The sequence below is a fragment of the Oncorhynchus mykiss genome, chromosome 7, assembly GCF_057628025.1.
Source record: "Oncorhynchus mykiss isolate SJ-2025 chromosome 7, ASM5762802v1, whole genome shotgun sequence".
NCBI lineage: Eukaryota > Metazoa > Chordata > Actinopteri > Salmoniformes > Salmonidae > Oncorhynchus > Oncorhynchus mykiss.
This window is the reverse complement of record NC_143028.1, coordinates 56,016,336-56,042,549: the sequence shown is the minus strand read 5'-3', so window position 1 is coordinate 56,042,549 and position 26,214 is coordinate 56,016,336. Positions and strand designations below refer to the sequence as shown.

General features: G+C 41.7%; 1 protein-coding gene and 1 long non-coding RNA gene across 3 annotated transcripts in view; one reads left to right on the top strand and one right to left on the bottom strand.

Moving 5' to 3' along the window:
• LOC110528165 (E3 ubiquitin-protein ligase RAD18) overlaps positions 1 to 17,232 on the top strand; it is a 119,235-nt gene extending 102,003 nt beyond the window's left edge. For both annotated transcript variants that reach the window (XM_021609992.3, XM_036983708.2), the window contains one exon: positions 14,962 to 17,232. In XM_021609992.3, coding sequence (XP_021465667.3) covers positions 14,962 to 15,088 — 127 coding nt within the window. In that variant the 3' untranslated portion in view covers positions 15,089 to 17,232. The remainder of the gene's footprint in view (positions 1 to 14,961) is intronic.
• On the bottom strand, positions 867 to 25,350 carry LOC149982602 (uncharacterized). Its single transcript, XR_016497324.1, has 3 exons — positions 25,212 to 25,350; positions 24,782 to 24,843; positions 867 to 975 (listed from the first exon to the last, which is right to left on the bottom strand). It is a non-coding gene; the product is annotated as an uncharacterized LOC149982602 (long non-coding RNA).
• Between the last annotated feature and the right edge of the window lie 864 nt (positions 25,351 to 26,214).

Genomic DNA, 26,214 nt, shown 5'->3' with positions numbered 1-26,214 from the left:
ATGATGCTGTCATCCCTGTGCTTCACGGTTGGGATGGTGTTCTTTGGCTTGCAAGCCTCCCCCTTTTTCCTCCAAACATAACGATGGTCATTATGGCCAAACAGTTTTATTTTAGTTTCTTCAGACCAGAGGAGATTTCTCCAAAAAGTACAATCTTTTTCCCCATGTGCAGTTGCAAACTGTAGTCTGGCTTTTTTTATGGTGGTTTTGGAGCAGTATCTTCATCCTTACTGAGCGGCATTTCAGATTATGTCGATATAGGACTCGTTTTACTGTGGATATAGATACTTTTGTACCGGTTTCCTCCAGAATCTTCACAATGTCCTTTGCTGTTGTTCTGGGATTGATTTGCACTTTTCGCACAAAAGTACACTAATTTCTAGGAGACAGAACGCGTCTCCTTCCTGAGCGGTATGATGGCTGCGTGGTCCCGTGGTGTTTATACTTGTGTACTATTGTTGGTACATGTCACGTAGATTAGGCCAGAAGGCTATTCTGGAAAACCTAACCTCTATCAAAATAAAAAGATGGTTGCGCCGCAAAAGTTCTTCTGTGCAAGGGTGTTCATATACAAAGTGATTCCGGAACAAAAACAACTTTACCGCCATCAAACATATACCTTATGGGCCAGCTAAAAACAATGCTACCCCATCCAAAGCTCAATCCAAAATGCCTCTCCATGAACTGAAAGAGAGGCTCATTTTGTAGAGCTAGCCCCTCCCCTCAGAACAATGAACACTAATTAATTAAGCAATTACCTATACAATCCTACATTTTCCATTTAACTAAACATACTAAAGTATATACATTACAACACGTTTGTGAAACAAAATCACAACCTAACATTTACAAAATTACATCACTACTGACAGTGTCTTTCAATATTCTCATTTACATTAATGAGCCATTTGGAACAGGCACTACAAAGTCAGCCCAATTCCCTTAGCTCGGGTCCTTATCCAGCATACCCGGAAGCTACAGAGATGGACAGAGAGAGGAACAGAACAAACAAACACGCTCCTCCACAACATCGATAAGTATAATAAATATTGCTTATAGTAAATATGAACACTGACACAAGTGTGAAATGTATGTACTAAGACAGAGAAGTTAACTTGTGTGTCGACCCACGTTGTTAACTTATCTGATAACGGAGCAGGGAGGAGTGATGAATGTGTGCGTGCTTTAAAGTACCAAATGCTGCCCGCGGCCAGTGATGGACTTCTACGTCAGAGTACAGATGAACGTGGTACCTTCAGGTGTTTGTAAATTGCTCCCAATGATGACTTGTGGAGGTCAGCCTTTATTGGCTGATTTCTTTTGATTTTCCCATGATGTCAAGCAAAGAGGCACTGAGTTTGAAGGTAGGCCTTGAAATAATACATCCACAGGGACGCCTCTAATTGACTCAAATGAGGTCAATTAGCCTATCAGAAGCGTCTAAAGCCATGACATAATTTTCTGGAATTTTCCAAGCTGTTTAAAGGCACAGTCAACTTAGTGTATGTAAACCTCTGAACCACTGGAATTGTGATCGAGTGAATTGTAAGTGAAATAATCTTTCTGTAAACAATTGTTGGAAATACACAAAGTAGATGTCCTAACCAACCTGCCAAAACTATGATTTGTTAACAAGAAATTTGTGGAGTGGTTGAAAAATGACTCCAACCTAAGTGTATGTAAACTTCCGACTTAAACTGTAATACATTAAAAAAACTAAATACTGCAAAGTATCCTAAGAGCTAGAAGCACGTCAACCCTCTGTCACGTTCGTTGAATGGAGGAGACCAAGGCGCAGCGTGAGATGAATACATTTTCTTTAATAAGACGAAGAACACTTAAACTTACAAACCAACAAAACGAACGTGAAGCTATATATGATAAGTGCAGACACAGGAAACTAACACATAGACAATAACCCACAAATTTCCCAAAGAATATGGCTGCCTAAATATGGTTCCCAATCAGAGACAACGATAAACAGCTGCCTCTGATTGAGAACCAATCTAGGCAACCATAGACATACAAAGCACCTAGATAGTAAACAACCCCATAAACATACAAAATCCAAAGACAGTACAAAAACACATACATCACCCATATCACACCCTGACCTAACCAAAATAATAAAGAAAAAACAAGAATACTAAGGTCAGGGCGTGACACCCTCTCTGTCGATCCAGTGTGTTTGTGTTGGTGTATAAGAGTAAAAATTTGTTTAATTTGAGATTGCTTATAAAAATTGAATAACTAGGCAGCAATCAAAATTAACTATTAATTAGATTTTTTCCTGGCAAGTGTCCTCTTTCATTCTAACAAATTTGCTGTGAGAGAGAGGGAAGCACATAATAACTTCTCTTCTGTGGTGCCATTGAATTAGCAGGGCACATCCATTCTGCTGCCTAGCGAGGATGCCAAGCAGACAAAGCTTGATGTGATAATTGTCTGTGTGACTTGTTGGCCAAGCGCTGGCCAAAGTAGAGTGAACCTCAAGCCATAGAGAATTCTTCTATACTGCTCCCTTCATTTTCCCATGTCTCGGGGCTACTTAGCCAGTCTGTTCCAGTTATTCCACATGAAATGGAGGTGGTGGAAAATGATTTGGGCAGATTGTCGACCCGAAAACCAGCTTACCCTTGGTGTTAATGAATTTTGATGCACTTTTTCTCTGAGAGAACATTGTGTGACTGTTTCTCAGGTTTCTCTGTGTCACCCTGGCAATTGGTGGCCGAGCAGACATAGAGAGAGAGTGAGAAGAAAAGAGAGAAAGAGGTTAGAAATTTCAGGAGAAAGCAATAGGAAATGCGTGTCATCTATGAATCAAAATCAAATTTGATTTGTCACATACACATGGTTAGCAGATGTTAATGCGAGTGTAGCGAAATGCTTGTTCTTCTAGTTCCGACAATGCAGTAATAACCAACGAGTAATCTAACCTAACAATTTCACAACAACTACCTTATACACACAAGTGTAGAGGAATGAAGAATATGTACATAAAAATATATGAATGAGTGATGGTACAGACCGGCATAGGCAAGATGCAGTAGATGGTATCGAGTACAATATATACATATGAGATGAGTATTGTATGGTATGTAAACATTATATGAAGTGGCATTGTTTAAAGTGGCCAGTGATACATTTTTCATCAATTTTTACATAATTAAAGTGGCTGGAGTTGAGTCAGTATGTTGGCAGCAGCCACTCAATGTTAGTGGTGGCTGTTTAACAGTCTGATGGCCTTGAGATAGAAGCTGTTTTTCAGTCTCGGTCCCTGCTTTGCTGCACCTGTACTGACCTCACCTTCTGGATGATAGCGGGGTGAACAGGCAGTGGCTCGGGTGGTTGAGGTCCTTGATGATCTTTATGGCCTTCCTGTGATGCGTTGTGCAGACCTCACTACCCTCTGGAGAGCCTTACGGTTGTGGGAGGAGCAGTTGTCGTACCAGGCGGTGATACAGCCCGACAGGATGCTCTAGATTGTGCATCTGTAAAAGTTTATGAGTGCTTTTGGTGACAAGCCAAATTTCTTCAGCGGTTAGAGGCGCTGCTGCTCCTTCTTCATCACGCTGTCTGTGTGGGTGGACCAATTCAGTTTGTCCGTGATGTGTACGCCAAGGAACTTAAAACTTACTACCCTCTCCACTACTGTCCCGTTGATGTGGATAGGGGGGTGCTCCCTCTGCTGTTTCTGAAGTCCACGATCATCTCCTTTGTTTTGTTGACGTTGAGTGTGAGGTTATTTTCCTGACACCAGACTCCGAGGGCCCTCACCTCCTCCCTGTAGGCCGTCTCGTCGTTGTTGGTAATCAAGCCTACCACTGTAGTGTCGTCTGCAAACTTGATGATTGAGTTGGAGGTGTGCATGGCCATGCAGTCGTGGGTGAACAGGGAGTACAGGAGAGGGCTCAGAACGCACCCTTGTGGGGCCCCAGTGTTGAGGATCAGCGGGGTGGAGATGTTGTTACCTACCCTCACCACCTGGAGGCGGCCCGTCAGGAAGTACAGTACCCAGTTGCACAGGGTGGGGTCACAGGGTGGTGTTAAATGCAGAGATGTAGTCGATGAACAGCATTCTCACGTAGGTATTCCTCTTGTCCAGATGGATTAGGGCAGTGTGCAGTGTGGTTGCGATTGCGTCGTCTGTGGACCTATTGGGGCTGTAAGCAAATTGTAGTCGGTCTAGGGTGTTATGTAGGGTGGAGGTGATATGGTGATTGACTAGTCTCTCAAAGCACTTCATGATGACGGAAGTGAGTGCTACGGGGCGTGAGTCGTTTAGCTCAATTACCTTATCTTTCTTGGGAACAGGAACATTGGTGGCCCTCTTGAAGCATGTGGGAACAGCAGACTGGGACAAGGATTGATTGAATATGTCTGTAAACACACCAGCCAGCTGTTCTGCGCATGCTCTGAGGACGCGGCTGGGGATGCCGTCTGGGCCTGCAGCCATGTGAGGGTTAACACGTTTAAATGTTTTACTCACGTCGGCTGCAGTGAAAGAGAGCCCGCAGGTATTGGTAGCGGGCCCTGTCAGTGGCACTGTATTGTCCTCAAAGGGAAAAGTTGTTTTGTCTGTCTGGGAGCAAGACATCCTGGTTCGCGATGGGCTGGTTTTCTTTTTGCAATCCGTGATTGACTGTAGACCCTGCCACATACCTCTTGTGTCTGAGCCGTTGAACTCTACACTGACGCTTAGCTTGTTTGATTGCCTTGCGGAGGGAATAGCTATGCTGTTTGTATTTGGTCATGTTCCCAGTCACCTTGCCCTGATTTAAAATCAGTGGTTCGCACTTTCAGTTTCGTGCGAATGCTGCCATCAATCCACGGTTTCTGGTTTGGGAATGTTTTAATAGTTGCTGTGGGTATGACATCGCCGATGCACTTGCTAATAAACTCGCTCACTGAATCAGCGTATTCGTCAATGTTGTTGTTTGACACAATGCGGAACATATCCCAGTCCATTTGATCAAAGCAATCTTGAAGCGTGGAATCAGATTGGTCGAACCAGCGTTGAACAGACCTGAGCGCGGGAGCTTCCCGTTTTAGTTTCTGTCTTTAGGCTGGGAGCAACAAAATGGAGTCGTGGTCAACTTTTCCGAAAGGAGGGTGGGGGAGGGCCTTATATGCGTCGCGGAAGTTAGAATAACAATGATCCAGGGTTTTACCAGCCCTGGTTGCACAATTGATATGCTGATATCATTTAGGGAGTCTTGTTTTCAGATTAGCCTTGTTAAAATCGCCAGCTACAATGAATGCAGCCTCAGGATATGTGGTTTCCAATTTACATAGAGTCAAATGAAGTTCGTTCAGGGCCGTCGATGTGTCTGCTTGTGGAGAATATATGCGGCTGTGATTATAATCAAAGAGAATTCTCTTGGTAGATAATGCGGTCGACATATGATTGTGAGGAATTCTAAGTCAGGTGAACAGAAGAACTTGAGTTCCTGTATATTGTTATGATCACACCACGTCTCGTTAATCATAAGGCACACCACCCCGCCCTTCTTCTTACCAGAAAGATGCTTGTTTTTGTCGGCGCGATGCATGAAGAGACCAGCTGGCTGTACCGACTCCGATAGTGTGTCTTGAGTGAGCCATGTTTCCGTGAAGCAAAGAACGTTACAGTCTCTTATGTCTCTCTGGAATTCTACCCTTGCACGGATTTCATCTACCTTGTTGTCAAGAGACTGGACATTAGCGAGTAGTATACTCGGGAGCAGTGCACAATGTGCCCGTCTCCGGAGCCTGACCAGAAGACCTCTTCGTCTGCCCCTTTTACGGCATCGTTGTTTTGGTTCGCCGGCTGGGATCCGATCCATTGTCCTGGGTGGTGGGCAAAACAGAGGATCCGCTTCGGGAAAGTCGTATTCCTGGTCGTAATGATGGTGAGTTGACGTTGCTCTTATATCCAATAGTTCCTCCCGACAGTATGTAATAAAACCAACAATTTCCTTGTGTACCAATGTAAGAAATAACAGGTAAAAAACAAAATACTGCATAGTTTCCTAGGAACGCGAAGCGAGGCGGCCTTCTCTGTCGGCGCCGGAAGTACACCTCTCTACAGTACTGAGAGATGTCATAATTTCTGAGAGGAAATCAGTAGGCCTTGGACATCAGTTGGGGCATTTAATTCATACCTGGAGCACAGATAGTGGGGTCCAAAATTATTGACACCCTTGGTAAAGCAAAAATGCAAAAAATAGCAAAAATGACTATAAAATAAATAATTTAAATGGTGAGCTATATTGTAGGCAAAAAAACTGGGAAATTATACACGGAGTGTACAAAAGACTATGAATACCGGCTCTTTTCATGACAAAGACCGACCAGGTGAAAGCTATGATTCCTTATTGATGGGGGGGGGGGGGTGCAACTCAGTAGTAGGAAGGTATTCTTAATGTTTTGTACACTCATTGTATAATTTTATACTAATACAATTGCTCTTAGAAAAACATTTTGTTTAACAAGTAATATTTTTTTTTTCAAAATGGTAGGGTACAAAATTGACACCCCTGTGTTCAGACTGAGATAGCCATTTCAAAATGTACATTTTGTGGCCAATTAATCATTTATTTGTGGATTTTGATGTGTGCTTGGAGTTATTGTCTTGCTGGAAGGCAAACCCGGTTGAAAAACAGAAGCAAATGCAGAAAAGTACCTCATACCTACTGTAAAATATGGTGGTGGATCATTGCTGTTATGGGGCTATTGTTAAGGTCAACGGCATTGTGAGCTTTACCAATTACCAGGACAATTTAGCCAAAAACCTGGTTGCCTCTGCGAGAAGGCTGACACTTGGCCGCAAGTGGATCTTCCTGCACTACAATAACCCCAAGTACTAATCAGAATCCACAAAAAAAATGTTTAATTGACCACAAAATCAACATTTTGCAATGGTCATCTTAGCCTCCGGACCTGTGCTTTGAATTGAAGAAGGCAGTTCATACGAGTAGATTAAGAATGGAAAGATTCTGTAAGGAGGAAGGGTCTAAGATCCCTCCCTAAGTGTTTTCCAATCTCATAAAACATTTTAGAAAAGGTTATTGAAAAAGAGTATTGACAACAGGGATGCCAATAATTTTGACCCCATCTTTTTGAGATTTGTTTTATTACTTGCTAAACAAAATATATTTCCCTGAGCAATTTTATTATTATAAAATATTATTTCCTAATTTCTTTGAGCATACAATATAGATCAGTATTTGTATTTATTTTGGTCATCTTTTTAAATGGCGCCAGTATTTATGGACCTGACTGTATCTCGGGTGTGATCCCTAGGGCCTGGAAGGCTCCTCATGTGCCCCTCTGACATTAATAATTTTCACCCGATCTCTAAACTGCCTTGCTTAGCGAAAAATGTTGAATCTTTAATAAACACTCAGTTTAGTGTCCATCGGTCTGGTTTCAGGCCATTCATAGCACTATATCTGCTGCTTCTTTGGTGACAAATGACATTGTAAATTACCTGGGTCAGGCAGCCTGAAATTGGTTTTAAAACTACCTGACAGGCAGGACACAATGTGTTTCTTCTGATGGTGTTAAATCACGATTCCTTGATATTATGAAAAGTTGTCCCCCAGTGGTCAATGTTGGGCCCTGTACTTTTACTATCTATATAAACAATATTTTCTTGTCTGTAAGAAATTGTAACCTCCCCTTGTATGCGGATGATACTTTAGTGCATTCTGTTGGCCCTTCTGTTGACAAGGGTCTTTCAGAACTTTTATGGTTTTCAGAAAGCCTTTGTTGAACTGGACTTGGTACATAATGCAGGGACAAATAAGTATACAGTTGAAGTCGGAATTTTACATACACCTTAGCCAAATACATTTAAACTCAGTTTCACAATTCCTGACATTTAATCCTTAAAATCCCCTGTCTTAGGTCAGTTAACCTGTAGTGACACCCCATCCCATGAACGGGACCGTTGTCATCATCTGACACTAATTAGCATAACGCAACGGACATAAATCTTCCTAGAAAATCTTCATATTCATGAAAATCACAAGTGAAATATATTGGAACACAGCTTAGCCTTTTGTTAATCACCCTGTCATCTCAGATTTTCAAAATATGCTTTACAGCCAACGCTAGACAAGCATTTGTGTAAGTTTATCATAGCCTAGCATAGCATTATGCCTTGCTAGCAGCAGGCAACCTTGTCACGGAAATCAGAAAAGCAATCAAATTAAATCGTTTACCTTTGATGAACTTCGGATGTTTTCACTCACGAGACTCCCAGGTAGACAGCCAAAGTATCATTTTTTCCCAAAATATTATTTTTGTGGGCGAAATAGCTCCGTTTGTTCTTCACGTTTGGCTGAGAAATCGCCCAGAAATTGCGGTCACCACAACGCCGAAAAATATTCAAAATTAGCTCCATAATATTGACAGAAACATGGCAAACATTGTTTAGAATCCATCCTCAAGGTGTTTTTCTAATATCTATTCGATAATATATCCGTCGGGACAATTCGTTTTTCACTAGGACCGATTAGAGTAATGGCTACCTCTGTATTTTACGCGAGAATCTCTCTCAGAGCCACCATGTGACCACTTACGCAATGTGGCCGCCTATGGCTCTTCTTCAACAGAAATGCGTAAAACTACGTCACAATGCTGTAGACACCTTGGGGAATACGTAGAAAGCGTAAGCTTATTGATGGTACATTCACAGCTGAATAGGGAGTCATTGGAACGCAGCGCTTTCAAAACCTGGGGCACTTCCGGATTGGATTTTTCTCAGGCTTTCGCCTGCAACATCAGTTCTGTTATACTCACAGACAATATCTTTACAGTTTTGGAAACGTTAGAGTGTTTTCTATCCAAAGCTGTAAATTATATGCATATTCTAGCATCCTTTCCTGACAAATTATCCCGTTTAAAACGGGAACGTTTTTTTTTCAAAAATGAAAATACTGCCCCCTAACACCAAGAGGTTTTAAGATCACAACTTTATTTTAAGAATGTGAAATGTCAGAATAATAGTGGAGAGAAAAAAAAAATGCAGCTTTTATTTCTTTCATCACATTCCTTGTGGGTCAGAAGTTTACATACACTCAATTAGTATTTGGTAGCATTGCCTTTAAATTGTTTAACTTGGGTCAAGCATTTTGGGTAGCCTTCCACAAGCTTCCCAAATCAGTTGGGTGAATTTTGGCCCATTCCTCCTGACAGAGTTGGTGTAACTGAGTCAGGTTTGTAGGCCTCCTTGCTCGCACACGCTTTTTTAGTTCTGCCCACACATTTTCTATAGGGTTGAGGTCAGGGCTTTGTGATGGCCACTCCAATACCTTGACTTTGTTGTCCTTAAGCCATTTTGCCACAACTTTGGAAGTAAGCTTGGGGTCATTGTCCATTTGGAAGACCCATTTGTGACCAAGCTTTAACTTCCTGACTGATGGCTTGAGATGTTGCTTCAATATATCCACATAATTTTCCATCCTCACGATGCCATCTATTTTGTGAAGTGCACCATTCCCTCCTGCAGCAAAGCACCCCCACAACATGATGTTGCCACACCTGTGCTTCATGGTTGGGATGGTGTTCTTCGACTTGCAAGCATCTCCCTTTTTCCTCCAAACATCACGATGGTCATTATTGCCAAACAGTTCTATTTTAGTTTCTTCAGACCAGAGGACATTTCTCCAAAAACGACGATCTTTGTCCCCATGTGTAGTTGCAAACCGTGGTCTGGCTTTTTTTTATGGTGGTTTTGGAGCAGTGGCTTCTTCCTTGCAGCCTTTCAGGTTATGTCGATATAGGACTCGTTTTACTGTGGATATAGATACTTTTGTACCTGTTTCCTCCAGCATCTTCACAAGGTCCTTTGCTGTTGTTCTGGGATTGATTTTCACTTTTCGCCCCAAAGTACGTTACTATTGTTTGTCCAGATAAACGTGGTACCTTCAGGCGTTTGGAAATTGCTCACAAGGATGAACCTGGCGTGTGGAGGTCTACAATTTTTGGGCTGATTTCTTTAGATTTTCCCATGATGTCAAGCAAAGAGGGACTGAGTTTAAAGGTAGGCATTGAAATACATCCACAGGTACACCTCCAATTGATTCAAATGATGCCAATTAGCCTATCAGAACATAGGTTTCTGGAATTTTCCGAGCTGTTTAAAGGCACAGTCAACTTAGTGTATGTAAGCTTCTGACCCACTGGAATTGTGATACAGTGAACTATAAGTGAAATCATCTGTCTGTAAACAATTGTTGGAAAATGTACTTGTGTCATGCACAAAGTAGATGTCCTAAGCGACTTGCCAAAACTATAGTTTGTTACAAGAAATTTGTGGAGTGGTTGAAAAACAAGTTTTAATGACTAACCTCTGACTTCAACTGTGTATTATTTTCTAAAATGCTTTAAAAGGTATCTGATGGTTTCTGAATATGTGCTTTGGATGGTGCCCACATTGTTTGTGTCACGGCTTATAAATATCTGGGTATCTGGATTGAAGAAAAGCTATCTTTCAAGAAGCATATTGATGAGTTAGTTAAGAATTAAAATGGTTTTCCTTTATAGCAGTGGTCACCAACCTTTTCTGAGTCAAAATGCAAGCAGAGATCTATCACTCTTTTAAACAAAAAAAAAACAAGCCTATGCAACATTAACCAAATAAAACTGTTCTGTAGCGATAAGGTTTGTGCAGTAGACTATAGGCCCAATACATTTTCACTGCATATTGGCTACGCTTGAATTTCTCTGCCAGTGTGGTTCTTCTCATACCATTTAGAAATTATATTTCAACATTTTGGGTATTTGATCCCACTGGTACTAGATCATTTGTTGTAATACTTGTGAGGCACAGCTGAGTGAGCATAATCTTTTGTTTATTTTTTTACTGGCCTGCATCTGATGGTCAATCAGAGGAGAGAGCAGTGGTAAGGCTGCCTCCCACCTGACTCACCATCCCTCCTCTCTCCCACCACTGAGAAAATGGGACACAGTCTTCCAGCTCATGGCGAGCCTAAGTCGCACTGCATTACTTCTGCCTCATGCACCAATTCATGTTTTTACTCCTATGACTAGAGAAAGGGAAATATTCCTTGATATTAAAAAAGACACAAGCCGCTAATAATAACAACGCAAACTTAGCGAAATGCACATTTATGGCTTAGAAAACTGTTGAACAAAGTGTTGACAGTGCTGAATAACAACGCAAACATGAACTTACTCATAAAAACAGCAGCTCTTTGTTGTATTTGTTGAGTCTCTAGTCATATTTTTAAAAGTTGAAATTTCACATGATCAACTTTGCTGTGCATTCAAGGCTTCTTTTTACTCGTCTGGTGCAAGGTAACTGTGCAGACACAGTGATCTGAGCTGTCTGATTGACCAGCGGTATACCTATAGTTGTACTTCGTTTGCACTCTGGGGCTGACGGCTAGGCAGAGTTCTACCTTCAGACACATTCAATTGTTCAAAATGAGAAGACTTTGCCTTCCCGGCACTAGGCTGCTGAATCAAGTGCACATACTGTTAACAGCATGAAGAAATAAAAAAAAATATGTTTGGTGATCAACTAGGAATTGCTTGGAGATCGACCGGTTGGTGACCACTGCTTTATAGGAATAGGTCAAATCAAATCAAATCAAATTTTATTTGTCACATACACATGGTTAGCAGATGTTAATGCGAGTGTAGCGAAATGCTTGTGCTTCTAGTTCCGACAATGCAGTAATAGCAAGTAATCTAACTAACAATTCCAAAACTACTGTCTTGTACACAGTGTAAGGGGATAAAGAATATGTACATAAGGATATATGAATGAGTGATGGTACAGAGCAGCATAGGCAAGATACAGTAGATGGTATCGAGTACAGTATGTACAAATGAGATGAGTATGTAAACAAAGTGGCATAGTTTAAAGTGGCTAGTGATACATGTATTACATAAGGATACAGTCGATGATATAGAGTACAGTATAACGTATGCATATGAGATGAATAATGTAGGGTAAGTAACATTATATAAGGTAGCATTGTTTAAAGTGGCTAGTGATATATTTACATCATTTCCCATCAATTCCCATTATTAAAGTGGCTGGAGTTGAGTCAGTGTCAGTGTGTTGGCAGCAGCCACTCAGTGTTAGTGGTGGCTGTTTAACAGTCTGATGGCCTTGAGATAGAAGCTGTTTTTCAGTCTCTCGGTCCCAGCTTTGATGCACCTGTACTGACCTCGCCTTCTGGATGATAGCGGGGTGAACAGGCAGTGGCTCGGGTGGTTGATGTCCTTGATGATCTTTATGGCCTTCCTGTGACATCGGGTGGTGTCCTGGAGGGCAGGTAGTTTGCCCCCGGTGATGCGTTGTGCAGACCTCACTACCCTCTGGAGAGCCTTACGGTTGAGGGCGGTGCAGTTGCCATACCAGGCGGTGATACAGCCCGCCAGGATGCTCTCGATTGTGCATCTGTAGAAGTTTGTGAGTGCTTTTGGTGACAAGCCAAATTTCTTCAGCCTCCTGAGGTTGAAGAGGCGCTGCTGCGCCTTCTTCACGATGCTGTCTGTGTGAGTGGACCAATTCAGTTTGTCTGTGATGTGTATGCTGAGGAACTTAAAACTTGCTACCCTCTCGAATCCTGTTCCATCCATGTGGATAGGGGGGTGTTCCCTCTGCTGTTTCCTGAAGTCCACAATCATCTCCTTAGTTTTGTTGACGTTGAGTGTGAGGTTATTTTCCTGACACCACACTCCGAGGGCCCTCACCTCCTCCATGTAGGCCGTCTCGTCGTTGTTGGTAATTAAGCCTACCACTGTTGTGTTGTCCGCAAACTTGATGATTGAGTTGGAGGCGTGCGTGGCCATGCAGTCGTGGGTGAACAGGGAGTACAGGAGAGGGCTCAGAACGCACCCTTGTGGGGCCCCAGTGTTGAGGATCAGCGGGGAGGAGATGTTGTTGCCTACCCTCACCACCTGGGGGCGCCCCGTCAGTACCCAGTCCAGTACCCAGTTGCACAGGGCGGGGTCGAGACCCAGGGTCTCGAGCTTGATGACGAGCTTGGAGGGTACTATGGTGTTGAATGCCGAGCTGTAGTCGATGAACAGCATTCTCACATAGGTATTCCTCTTGTCCAGATGGGTTAGGGCAGTGTGCAGTGTGGTTGAGATTGCATCGTCTGTGGACCTATTTGGGCGGTAAGCAAATTGGAGTGGGTCTAGGGTGTCAGGTAGGGTGGAGGTGATATGGTCCTTGACTAGTCTCTCAAAGCACTTCATGATGACGGATGTGAGTGCTACGGGGCGGTAGTCGTTTAGCTCAGTTACAGTCATGCCTTTCGTTAAATAGCAATGAAAAAAACAGACATTCAGTTGACATTCATCTAGGTTATAGATTATGGTGATATTGTCTATATGAATGCTGCCTGCTCTGTATTGAAACCATTGGATGTTTGTCAGTGCACTCACTGCACTTTCTTATGGGCTACAGTTTCAGTACACATCACTCCATTCTGTATCAGAAAGTAGGCTGGCCCTCTTTTAAGTCTCGTAGATCAATGCACTGTTCTCTATTTCTTTATAAAAACCCTCTTTTGCAAACTTCCGCCTACCTTACTTCATTGTTAAATTACAGACATACGTGTCAGCAGACCCGATCACAGAGATGGGTAACTCTAGATGTCCGGTTGATCTCTACGCAATTAGGTATATCTGCATGCGCCCTGTATATGGAATGATCTGCGGAACTCTCTGCACCTTGATGTTCTGGTGCCTTTAGGGCAGTTCAAGTTGATAATGGAGGACCTCATTGTTGAGGAATGTGTTTTGCTTCTTAAATTAATTGTAGTATTGTATGCTATTATTACATTGTCTGTTAGAATGTTGTACATTTTATATTTTGTGTTCATGCAGGGCTCCCTTGAAAAAGAGGCCCTGGTCTCAATTGGACTCCCTGCTAAAATAAAGGTGAAATAGAATAAAGAATCCTAGGAGGGTGACCTGAAGGGCCACCATAGCTCTTATTGAGACTGTGCTGTTTGAGCTGCAGCACCCTGCCAGGAGTTAGAATAATTGAATACACAAGGTGCAATTTCGAAATGTGGTTGTGCATCAGCTGTCAGTCAATTAGTCCATGTCAGCAAAACAATTTTAGATTGGTAAGTTAGTCCAGCGTCTGGCTATCTAAACTTGTATTAAGAATGATTGAATTACCAACTGGGATAGGGCCCATTGATCAAAAGTTATCGTATTAAAAACGGCAAACATTTTCCTCCACCCTATGGCAAAATGTGTAGAATTGCAGGAAATACGTTATAAAAGTGCTAAATCTTCTCTCTGCCCCATGGCAAAATGTGTTGAATTGCAGGAGGGGTGTATGGATGTGGGTACTGCAGACCCATGAGCCACTGCGGCCCCTCAGGATGAGTTCCGTTTTTCTGTGGCCCCCACTCCCATCAAAGTTGCCCATCACTGCTTTACATGTAGTGATGTTTTATATTCACTCCACAGGGCCCTACTGAGCCTGACAGTGTAGAGGGGTCTGTGACCTTCTGCAGAAACATGACCTCCACATGTTGACCTTCTGTCTGTATTCATGGGTATGTGGCCACAAGGGAATGTGAGAAGAGAACAGAGCAGATCCTTTATGTTATTAGCCATCTGCAGTGACCGTAGACAGTCAATTTGGATCTGCACTGTACTGCATTGACCACCATGACCAACACATCAGCATAGTTTCCCTGGAAACACTGTTGTCAAGGAGTGCTTTAATCTAGCTATATCATTAGTGGGGATACCACATAGGGATGGGAGATATAACCATAATGTTCTTCTGTTCTTTCCCCCGGAACAACCACATGAGCCAGGACTCATAGACAGCTGTTGCATAGATGTCCTGCATTGTTCTACTTTATTATTTTCTAATAATGTGATTTGGCCTTTCTGCTCCATTAACCTGGGGCTTGATATATGATGAAAGGCCCTAGACTCACTTCTGAGAATTTCTCTCCCCAGAGTTTTGGAGAACGCCTCGAGTGGGAAACGGGCTTCCTGCTCCAAGGAGGAAGACTCTTCTCTGCCACTTGTCCTGGGAAAACGAGCCCGGAAAACCTGGGAAGAGGACAGGAAGGAGTCGAGCTGAACTCTGTTAAACGCCTTCACCTTTATCTAATTTCTTTAAGCAAATTTTCAGGGTATAGCATGTTAAGCAATACATTTTATTTGTCATTTTCTAACTTGGTTTTTCCACCAATTAGATACATTTTGAGTGGTGAAACTTGGTGGAGAAAAACCCAGTTTATTTCACCTAATTGTAAAATTCTGTCATATAGAGCACATATGCGAAATTCTGTTTTTTAACACTGGATAAAATGGTTCCTTTCGAGAAAAGGACCTTTGAATGTTTTGGTACCTACTGGAGACCTCTCCTTTGTCCATACCCATTCAGCATTGTTCAGACCCTGTTAAGCCAGCCCCACCCATCTCTTTAAGGATTCACATGTGAGGTCATGTGCTAAACAGTTAGTAGTGTAGTAAAGATTAAGACTTAAAGTAGTAGCCTACGATAAGGAAAAATTCCAGGTAAACAGAAAGTAAAAATATTTTATGAATATTAGATTACGCTTACCCAGACACACTTGTCTAAATTGATGGGTCATGTGAAAGAAATTCTATAAACCCCAGCCACATCCAGTGGTGGAAAAAGTACTAAATGGTCATACTTGAGTAAAAGTAAAGATATCTTAATAGAAAATAACTCAAGTAAAAGTCCCCCAGTAAAATACAACTTGAGTAAAAGTCTAAAAGTATTTGGTTTTAAAAATACTTAAGTATCAAAAGTAAATGGAATTGCTAAAATGTACTTAAGTATAAATAAATAAAGGCGGCACAATTTTTTATAAACAAAAAAAATATTGACGGATAGCCATTGGCACACTCCAACACTCAGACATAATACAAACAAAGCATTTGTGTTTAAAGTGTCTGCCATATCAGATGCAGTTGGGATGACCAGGTATGTTCTCTTGATAAGTGTATGAATTGGACAATTTTCCTGTCAAAATGTAATGAGTACTTTTGGGTGTCAGGGAAAATATATGGAGTAAAAAGTAAATTATTTTATTTCGAAATGTAGTGAAGTAAAAGGGAAAGTTGCCCTAAAATATAATTAGTAAAGTACAGATACCCCCGAAAATACTTAAGCAGTACTTTAAAGTATTTTTACTTAAGTACTTTACACCACTGGCCACATCTTTCTAAGTGGATGGGTCTCCACAGAAGGTGTAAACGGTACAGCCAAATGGTTACTTGCATTGCAGAAATATATATATAAAAAAAAATTATTTCACCTTTATTTAACCAGGTAGGCCAGTTGAGAACAAGTTCTCATTTACAACTGCGACCTGGCCAAGATAAAGCAAAGCAGTGTGACACAAACAACACAGAGTTACACATGGATTAAACAAAGGTACAGTCAATAACACAATAGAAAAGTCTATATACAGCGTGTGCAAATTAAGTAAGATTAGGGAGGTAAGGCAATAAATGGGCCATAGTGGTGAAATAATTACAATTTAGCAATTAAACACTGGAGTGATAGATGTGCATAAGATGAATGTACAAGTAGAGATACTGGGGTGCAAAGGAGCAAATAAATAAATAACAATATGGGGATGAGGTAGTTGGGTGGGCTATTTATAGATGGGCTATGTACACGTGCAATGATCTGTAAGCTGCTCTGACAGCTGATGCTTAAAGTTAGTGAGGGAGATATGAGTTTCCAGCTTCAGTGATTTTTGCCATTTGTTCCAGTCATTGGCATCAGAGAACTGTAAGGAAAGGCAGCCAAAGGAGGAGTTTGCTTTGGCGGTGACCAGTGAAATGGATGTGGAGGTCCAGCTCGCGTGGTTACTCGTTGGCTGCGGTTGTGAGGCCAAATACTCCAAAACAACATTGGAGGCTTATGGTTGAGAAATTAACATTAAATTATCTGGCAACAGCTCTGGTGGACATTCCTGCAGCCAGCATGCCAATTGCACACTCCCTCAATTTGAGACATCTGTGGTGTTGTGGGACAAAACTGCACATTTTAGATTGTCCTTTTATTGTCCCCCAGCACAAGGTGCAACTGTGTAATAATGATCATGCTTTTTAATTTGTTTCTTGATATTTCACAACTGTCAGGTGGATGGATTATCTTGGCAAATGAGAAATGCTCACTAACAGAGATGTAAACAAATTTGTGCACCACATTTTAGAGAAATACACGTTTTTGTGCATATGAAACATTTCTGTGATGTTTATTTCAGCTCATGAAACATGGGACCAACACTTTACATGTTGCGTTTATATTTTTGTTAAGTGTAATTGCTGATTGCCTAGGAGAGGAGATACCATTCCCCCTCCAATACTGCCACTGATTACGGAAACAACAACAGTCACAAATTGCCCTGCCCCTTAATCCTGGTTGATGTGTCAATAATCATCTGCAAATTATGAGCAGTCAGCAGATCACACACCAAGTAGGCTACTGGGAAGACAGACAGCACTTCAAGTAGATGGCCCTACATACAGTTGAAGTCGGAAGTTTACATACACTAATGTTGGAGTCATTAAAACTCGTTTTTCAACCACTCCACAAATTTCTTGTTAACAAACTATAATTTTGGCAAGTCGGTTAAGATATCGACTTCGTGCATGACACAAGTAATTGTTTACAGACAGATTATTTCACTTAGAATTCCCTGTATCACAATTCCTATGGGTCAGAAGTTTACATACACTAAGTTGACTGTGCCTTAAAACAGCTTGGAAAATTCCCGAAAAGTATGTCATGGCTATAGAAGCTTCTGATAGGCTAATTGACATCATTTGAGTCAATTGGAGGTGTACCTGTGAATGTATTTCAAGGTCTACCTTCAAACTCAGTGACTCTTTGTTTGACATCATGGGAAAATCCAAATAAATCAGCCAAGACCTGCTGGAGGAAACAGGTACAAAAGTATCTATATCCACAGTAAAATGAGTCCTATATTGGCATAACCTGAAAGGCCGTTCAGCAAGGAAGAAGCCACTGCTCCAAAACCGCCATAAAAAAGCCAGACTACGGTTTGTAACAGCACATGGGGAAAAAGATCGTACTTTTTGGAGAAATGTCCTCTGAAATAGAATTGTTTGGCCATAATGACCATCGTTATGTTTGGAGGACAAAGGGGGAGGCTTGCAAGCCGAAGAACACCATCCCAACCGTGAAGCACGGGGGTGGCAGCATCATGTTGTGGGGGTGCTTTGCTGCAGGAGGGAATGGTGCACTTCACAAAATAGATGGCATCATGAGGAAAGAGAATGGATATGAATATATTGAAGCAACATCAAGCCATCAGTCAGGAAGTTAAAGCTTGGTTGCAAATGGGTCTTCGAAATGGACAATGACCCCAAGCATACTTCCAAAGTTGTGGCAAAATGACTTAAGGTCAAGGTATTGGAGTGGCCATCACAAAGCCCTGACCTCAATCCCATAGAAAATTTGTGGGGAGAACTGAAAAAGTGTGTGCGAGCAAGGAGGCCGCCAAACCTGACTCAGATACACCAGCTCTGTCAAGTGGAATGGGCCAAAATTCACTGAACGTATTGTGGGAAGCTTGTGGAAGGCTACCTGAAACGTTTGGCCCAAATTAAACAATTTAAAGGCAATGCTACCAAATACTAATTAAGTGTATGTGATGAAAGAAAAAAAAGCTGAAATAAATCATTCTCTCCTATTATTCTGACATTTAACATTATTAAAATAAAGTGGTGATCCTAACTGACCTAAGACCTAAGTTTCATGAGGATTAAGTGTCAGGAATTGGGAAAAACTGAGTTTAAATGTTTTTGGCTAAGGGGTATGTAAACTTCCAACTTCAGCTGTAGCAAAGGGACAATACTAGACAACGTATACTTGAAGATATCAGGAGTCCTCTAGCTATAGAATGAAGACCCCCCCCCCCCCTTCCTCACATACTTTGTGCATGACACCCCTGATAGCAGTGCACCAGGGACTCAATATACAGGTTGTCTTGTGCACAAAGAACCCTGGTACACATATGCAGGGGTTAGGTGAGATGTTCTCTGGAGGAGCTCTGCTATTGTGCTTAAAATTGCAGCTGTGCAAATGACCCCAGGGACTACACATTTAAGAGGAAAGTTACGTGAAAGACCAGGATGATTCTTCTGGTAATTCACCTTGCCCTTCCCCAGCTCTGTGCCTGTTCAGTAGTTGGATGTTTGACCGACCCTCAATCCCCGCATCAGGTGTTTGCTCCCATGCCTGGCCTGCTGTTTGTCTGCCACAGATTAGCTGGAGTTGAGACGGGTTGGATTTGCCTGTCATTCGCAATTCACGCTGAGCGCCTATGTATAAACAGCTCTCAAACTGATTTTGGGTTTGTTTGAAAGCATAGAGCGGGCCAATATAATTCAATATGTAGTCAAGGTCAGAATGAAAACAAAAGAGAGCGAGAGAACTGTAAGGAGGAGGCCTGCCGGTTTTGTATGTAGGGGTGAAAAAGCAGGAGCACTTTGGAGACCTGACCTCAAATGAAAACAACATAGCTGGAGCAAGGCAGGACTGTGACATGGTGTTGCTCCAGTCACTGGACCAGAGCAGGGAGGCGTCTCGGCCCCTCACTGCAGGGGCTGACTGGACACTGAGCAAAGACGGGCAGGGGCACCTCACTGTGGCACAGAGATACAGACACGGGCCCAATATTAAAGTGACGTACTCATCCCGGCACACTGCTTCCTCACTCGCTCCCAGTTTTCCTGAAACCTGCCAGCACAGGTGAAACTAATGACTTACTATTGAGGCGACAGGTGCAACACATCCTGACCAACGAGGGTGACTCCAATCAGGGCACGTTCACCCCCAAATAGAACCAAACTCCAAAACCAAAACCTGTAACACAAGGTACAAGAATATCCTAGAAGACAGTAGGGCTGTCCCAGTTAAGACCCTCATGGGGACCACCAGCCTCCAGAGAGTGGTGTCAAATCTCAATGTCACAGTCAGGGATCAGAGCAATTTCTCCCTCGGGCAGGGCCAGCTTATCCCACTCTCCTTCACACACAGCCAGTCACGCACCACACCACCCTGCCTGCCTGTTGAACTCCTCCACTGCTGGGTTGGCAGTACATTATGGGCTCAATTCAATTACTACTGCATTGCAGCATTTACACAGTACAGAGCAGGGCCTAGTTTTACATTTCCAATTTTCAGAATAAGATGTGCCAAGTCTTGTAAACAAAGACACTGTATTAACATTGGTATGAGGGGTTATATTGAGTTCCTGCCTTAGTGGCCCAGTCTGTCTTAGCGCTGGGATGCTCTTCTCACATTCAGCACCCCATCCATTGCTCAGCCTGTCCATCATGGGGAAATTAAGATGGGGGAAAAAGCATTTGACCCATGTTCATGCGGTTTATTTACGGGTTATTGCATTTTCTTCCTTTCTAATTGCATCTATTTTCAGAGGTATATTGTAAATGCTGCAGTATGCCTAATGATACATGAAGCAGGCAGTCAAATACTAAACTGAAAATCAGTTCTAACTTACTTCTGAGACGGGCAGAGTTTGACAGCCTGTTTAAACTTTAGACATCCTGTGAGTGACTGGTGAATATGTGTGCGGTGTGCTGTGGTACGGACTACAGAGTGTCCACATCACCAACAAACTATCATGGTCCAAACACACCAAGACAGTCGAGAAGAGGGCACGACAACGCCTATTCCCCCTCAAGAGACTGAAAGATTTGGCATGGGTCCTCCTCCTTAGCCCCGGAAAAAATGGCATCGAGGCCTCAACACTTTTTGAGTTAAGGCCATTTTTCTGGGATTAAAGGTCAAAAACGAAAATAGAGCGCTAATTTGACCGCTTCACGTCAAAGTACATGAACCTACGGTGTCATGGAAAAAAAGAACCAGCCATTTATCTATCGTAATTTAAGATAAATCGTACAATTGGTGATGCTAAAAGAAATGTGATTTTTTTTTTTTTTTCAAAAAAGTTACAGATCCAGTTGCGGTTTGTTTAGACGAATCCGGTAAGGTGGGTTTCGGAGCGCCGTGAGATTTCTGTGATTTTCTGAAATCACACACACTCATTCAACCCTCTGTAAATCAGTCAGTTCTTAACATAAAGACTTAAAACTCAACATTATGTAAGAGCCTACCCCAAAGAGGATATGTGTTCACTTTCAGCTTCCTGTGTCAACCGGAAGTGCCTTAAGTTGGGGTCATAGGGGCTGTTTCGAAGGGTTAAAAAGGTCACATCTTTCCAAAACTTCATATGGTGATTAGGCAACCCTCGTGAACTGTAAATCAGTCATTTCTCCCAACAGATGTCAAAAAAAAAACTCTCACACACACACACAGCAAGGATGGAGTGACACAGTGTGGGGCTTAACACTTTCATGCGTGAGTTCCAAATATTTCTAACTGTCGCCCCAGCATGAGTTTTTTTATGCACGTGATGTTATAATGTTCTCTCCATTCCAGAATGTGATTGTTATGTAACAGTACATTTAATCCGGCCTGCCCTCAAACCAAAGCACGCAGAATGTTTTTATTGTCATTTTTAAATTATTTTCTATCACGTTTTTTATTTTCTAATAACAGTTTGAAATGAGGTGTGTTCCGCCTCATTCATTCACATAAAAGTAGTCATTTTTACTTTTGCGGACCAATAAAACATTTTGCCAAATACATTTAAACTCAGTTTTTCACAATTCCTGAAACTTAACCCTAGTAAAAGAATGATCTGTTTCAGCTTTTATTTATTTCATCACATTCCCAGTGGGTCAGAAGTTTACTCACACTCAATAAGTATTTGGTAGTATTGCCTTTAAATTGTTTAACCTGGGTCAAACGTTTCAGGTAGCCTTCCACAAGCTTCCCACAATAAGTTGGGTGAGTTTTGGCCCATTCTTCCTGACAGACCTGGTGTAACTGAGTCAGGTTTTTTAGGCCTCCTTGCTCGCACACACTTTTTAAATGGGATTGAGGTCAGGGCTTTGTGATGGCCACTCCAATACCTTGACTTTGCTGTCCTTAAGCCATTTTGCCACAACTTTGGAAGTATGCTTGGGGTCATTGTCCATTTGGAAGACCCATTTGCGACCAAGCTTTAACTTCCTGACTGATGTCTTGAAATGTTGCTTCAATATATCCACGTAATTTTCCATCCTCACGATGCCATTTATTATGTGAAGTGCACCATTCCCTCCTGCAGCAAACCACCCTCACAACATGATGCTGCCATCCCCGTGCTTCACGGTTGGGATGGTGTTCTTCGGCTTGCAAGCCTCCCCCTTTTTCCTCCAAACATAACAATGGTCATTATGGCCAAACAGTTCCATTTTTGTTTCATCTGACAAGAGAACATTTCTTCAAAAAGTATGATCTTTGTCCCCATGTGCAATTGCAAACTGTAATCTGGCTTCTTTATGGCGGTTTTGGAGCAGTGGCTGCTTTCTTGCTGAGCGGCCTTTCAGGTTATGTCGATATAGGACTCGTTTTACTGTGGATATACAGTGCCTTGCGAAAGTATTCGGCCTCCTTGAACTTTGCGACCTTTTGCCACATTTCAGGCTTCAAACATAAAGATATAAAACTATTTTTTTGTGAAGAATCAACAACAAGTGGGACACAATCATGAAGTGGAATGACATTTATTGGATATTTCAAACATTTTTAACAAATCAAAAACTGAAAAATTGGGCGTGCAAAATTATTCAGCCCCTTTACTTTCAGTGCAGCAAACTCTCTCCGGAAGTTCAGTGAGGATCTCTGAATGATCCAATGTTGACCTAAATGACTAATGATGATAAATACAATCCACCTGTGTGTAATCAAGTCTCCGTATAAATGTCCGAGATACTATTGTGAAGAAGTTTAAAGCCGGATTTGGATACAAAAATATTTCCCAAGCTTTAAACATCCCAAGGAGCACTGTGCAAGCGATAATATTGAAATGGAAGGAGTATCAGACCACTGCAAATCTACCAAGACCTGGCCGTCCCTCTAAACTTTCAGCTCATACAAGGAGAAGACTGATCAGAGATGCAGCCAAGAGGCCCATGATCACTCTGGATGAACTGCAGAGATCTACAGCTGAGGTGGGAGACTCTGTCCATAGGACAACAATCAGTCGTATATTGCATAAATCTGGCCTTTATGGAAGATAAAATTGAACTTTTTGGCAACAATGCAAAACGTTATGTTTGGCGTAAAAGCAACACAGCTCATCACTCTGAACACACCATCCCCACTGTCAAACATGGTGGTGGCAGCATCATGGTTTGGGCCTGCTTTTCTTCAGCAGGGACAGGGAAGATGGTTACAATTGATGGGAAGATGGATGGAGCCAAATACAGGACCATTCTGGAAGAAAACCTGATGGAGTCTGCAAAAGACCTGAGACTGGGACGGAGATTTGTCTTCCAACAAGACAATGATCCAAAACATAAAGCAAAATCTACAATGGAATGGTTCAAAAATAAACATATCCAGGTGTTAGAATGGCCAAGTCAAAGTCCAGACCTGAATCCAATCGAGAATCTGTGGAAAGAACTGAAAACTGCTGTTCACAAATGCTCTCCATCCAACCTCACTGAGCTCGAGCTGTTTTGCAAGGAGGAATGGGAAAAAATGTCAGTCTCTCGATGTGCAAAACTGATAGAGACATACCCCAAGCGACTTACAGCTGTAATCGCAGCAAAAGGTGGCGCTACAAAGTATTAACTTAAGGGGGCTGAATAATTTTGCACGCCTAATTTTTCAGTTTTTGAATTGTTAAAAAAGTTTGAAATATCCAATAAATGTTGTTCCACTTCATGATTGTGTCCCACTTGTTGTTGATTCTTCACAAGAAAATACAGTTTTATATCTTTATGTTTGAAGCCTGAAATGTGGCAAAAGGTCGCAATTTTCAAGGGGGCCGAATAGTTTCGCAAGGCACTGTAGATACTTTTGTACCCGTTTCCTCCAGCATCTTCACAAGTTCCTTTGCTGTTGTTCTGATTTGCACTTTTTGCACCAAAGTGCGTTAATCTCTAGGAGATAGAACGCGTCTCCTTCCGGAGTGGTATGATGGCTGGTCCCATGGTGTTTATACTTGCGTACTATTGTTTGTACAGATGAACGTGGGACTTTCAGGGTTTGTAAATTGCTCCCAAGGATGAAGCAGACTTGGGGAGGTCTACATTTGGGGAGGTCTTGGCTGATTTCTTTTGATTTTCCCATGATGTCAAGCAAAGAGACACAGAGTTTGAAGGTAGGCCTTGAAATACATCCACAGGTACAGCTCCATTTGACTCAAATCAGAAGCTTCTAACTAAAGCCATGACATAATTTTCAGGAATTTTCCAAGCTGTTTAAAGGCACAGTCAATTTAGTGTATATAAACTTCTGACCCACAGGAATTATGATATAAGTGAAATAATCTGTGTCATGCACAAAGTAGATGTCCTAACCGACTTGCCTAAAACTGTAGTTTGTTAACCTTTCTTATCTCCCCATCCCGGATCCGGGTTCGTGAATACAGACTCAAGCTCATTACCATAACGCAATGTTAACTATTCATGAAAATCGCAAATGAAATGAAATAAATATGCTAGCTCTCAAGCTTAGCCTTTTGTTAACAACACTGTCATCTCAGATTTTCAAAATATGCTTCTCAACCATTGCAAAACAATCATTTGTGTAACAGTATTGATGGCTAACGTAGCATTTAGCATTAGCATTCAGCTGGCAACATTTACACAAAAAAACAGAAAAGCATTCAAAAAAATCATTTACCTTTGAAGAACTTCAGATGTTTTCATTGAGGAGACTCTCAGATAGCAAATGTTCAGTTTTTCCTGAAAGATTATTTGTTTAGGACAAATCGCTCCGTTTTCTGCGTCACGTTTAGCTATGAAAAAACCCCTGTATCCAGGATTGTGTAAATCTATCAGCAAGCTCATTAGCATAACACAACGTTAACTATTTATGAAAATCGCAAATGAAATGAAATAAATATGCCATCTCTCAAGCTTAGCCTTTTGTAAACAACACTGTCATCTCAGATTTTCAAAATATGCTTCTCAACCATAGGAAAACAATCATTTGTGTAAAAGTAGCTAGCTAGAGTTAGCATTTCGCGTTAGCATTTAGCGTTAGCATTAGCGTTAGCATCCAGCACGCAACATTAACAAAAACATAAAAGCCTTCAAATAAAATCATTTACCTTTGAAGAACTTCTGATGTTTTCAATGAGGATACTCTCAGTTAGATAGCAGATGCTCAGTTTTTCCAAAAAGATTCCTTGTGTATTAGAAATAGCTCCGTTTTATACATCACATTTGGCTACCAAAAAAAATCCATAAATTCAGTCCTCAAAACGCAAACTTTTTTCCAAATTAACTCCATAATATCGACTGAAAACATGGCAAACGTTGTTTAGAATCAATCCTCAAGGTGTTTTTCACATATCTCTTCATTGATACATCGTTCTTGGAAACATGCTTTCTCTCCTGAATCCCAGGAGAAAATGACCGCACCTGAAGATTACGCACAAATTTAGACAAAGGACACCGGGCGGACCTCTGGAAAATGTAGTCTCTTATGGCCAATCTTCCAATAATATGCCTACAAATACGTCACAATGCTGCTAAGACCTTGGGCGAACGACAGAAAGTGTAGGCTCATTCCTTGCGCAATCACAGCCATATAAGGAGAGAATGGAAAACAGAGCTTCAGAAATTCTGCTAATTCCTGGGTGATGCATCATCTTGGTTTCGCCTGTAGAATGAGTTCTGGGGCACTTACAGACAAAATCTTTGCAGATTCTGAAACTTCAGAGTGTTTTCTTTCCAAAACTGTCAAGAATATGCATAGTCGAGCATCTTTTCGTGACAAAATATCGCGCTTAAAACGGGAACGTTTTTTATCCAAAAATGAAATAGCGCCCCTAGAGCTCTAACTGGTTAACAAGAAATTTGTGGAGTGGTAGAAAAACAAGTTTTAATGACTGCAACCTGAAATGGACAAAAATTAATGGGAACTTATCGGCACCGTATGAAACATATACACGATGTACATTATCACTCAAATGGACGTCGTTTCATTCAAAACGTATTGCAAATGCCATATGGCAAATTCCAAGTGTCACACAGCAAAATTCCAATAGATGACGAGTGCGCTCCACGGTAAATTTTCATATTGCAAATGCACATCAAGTCAAGACCCAA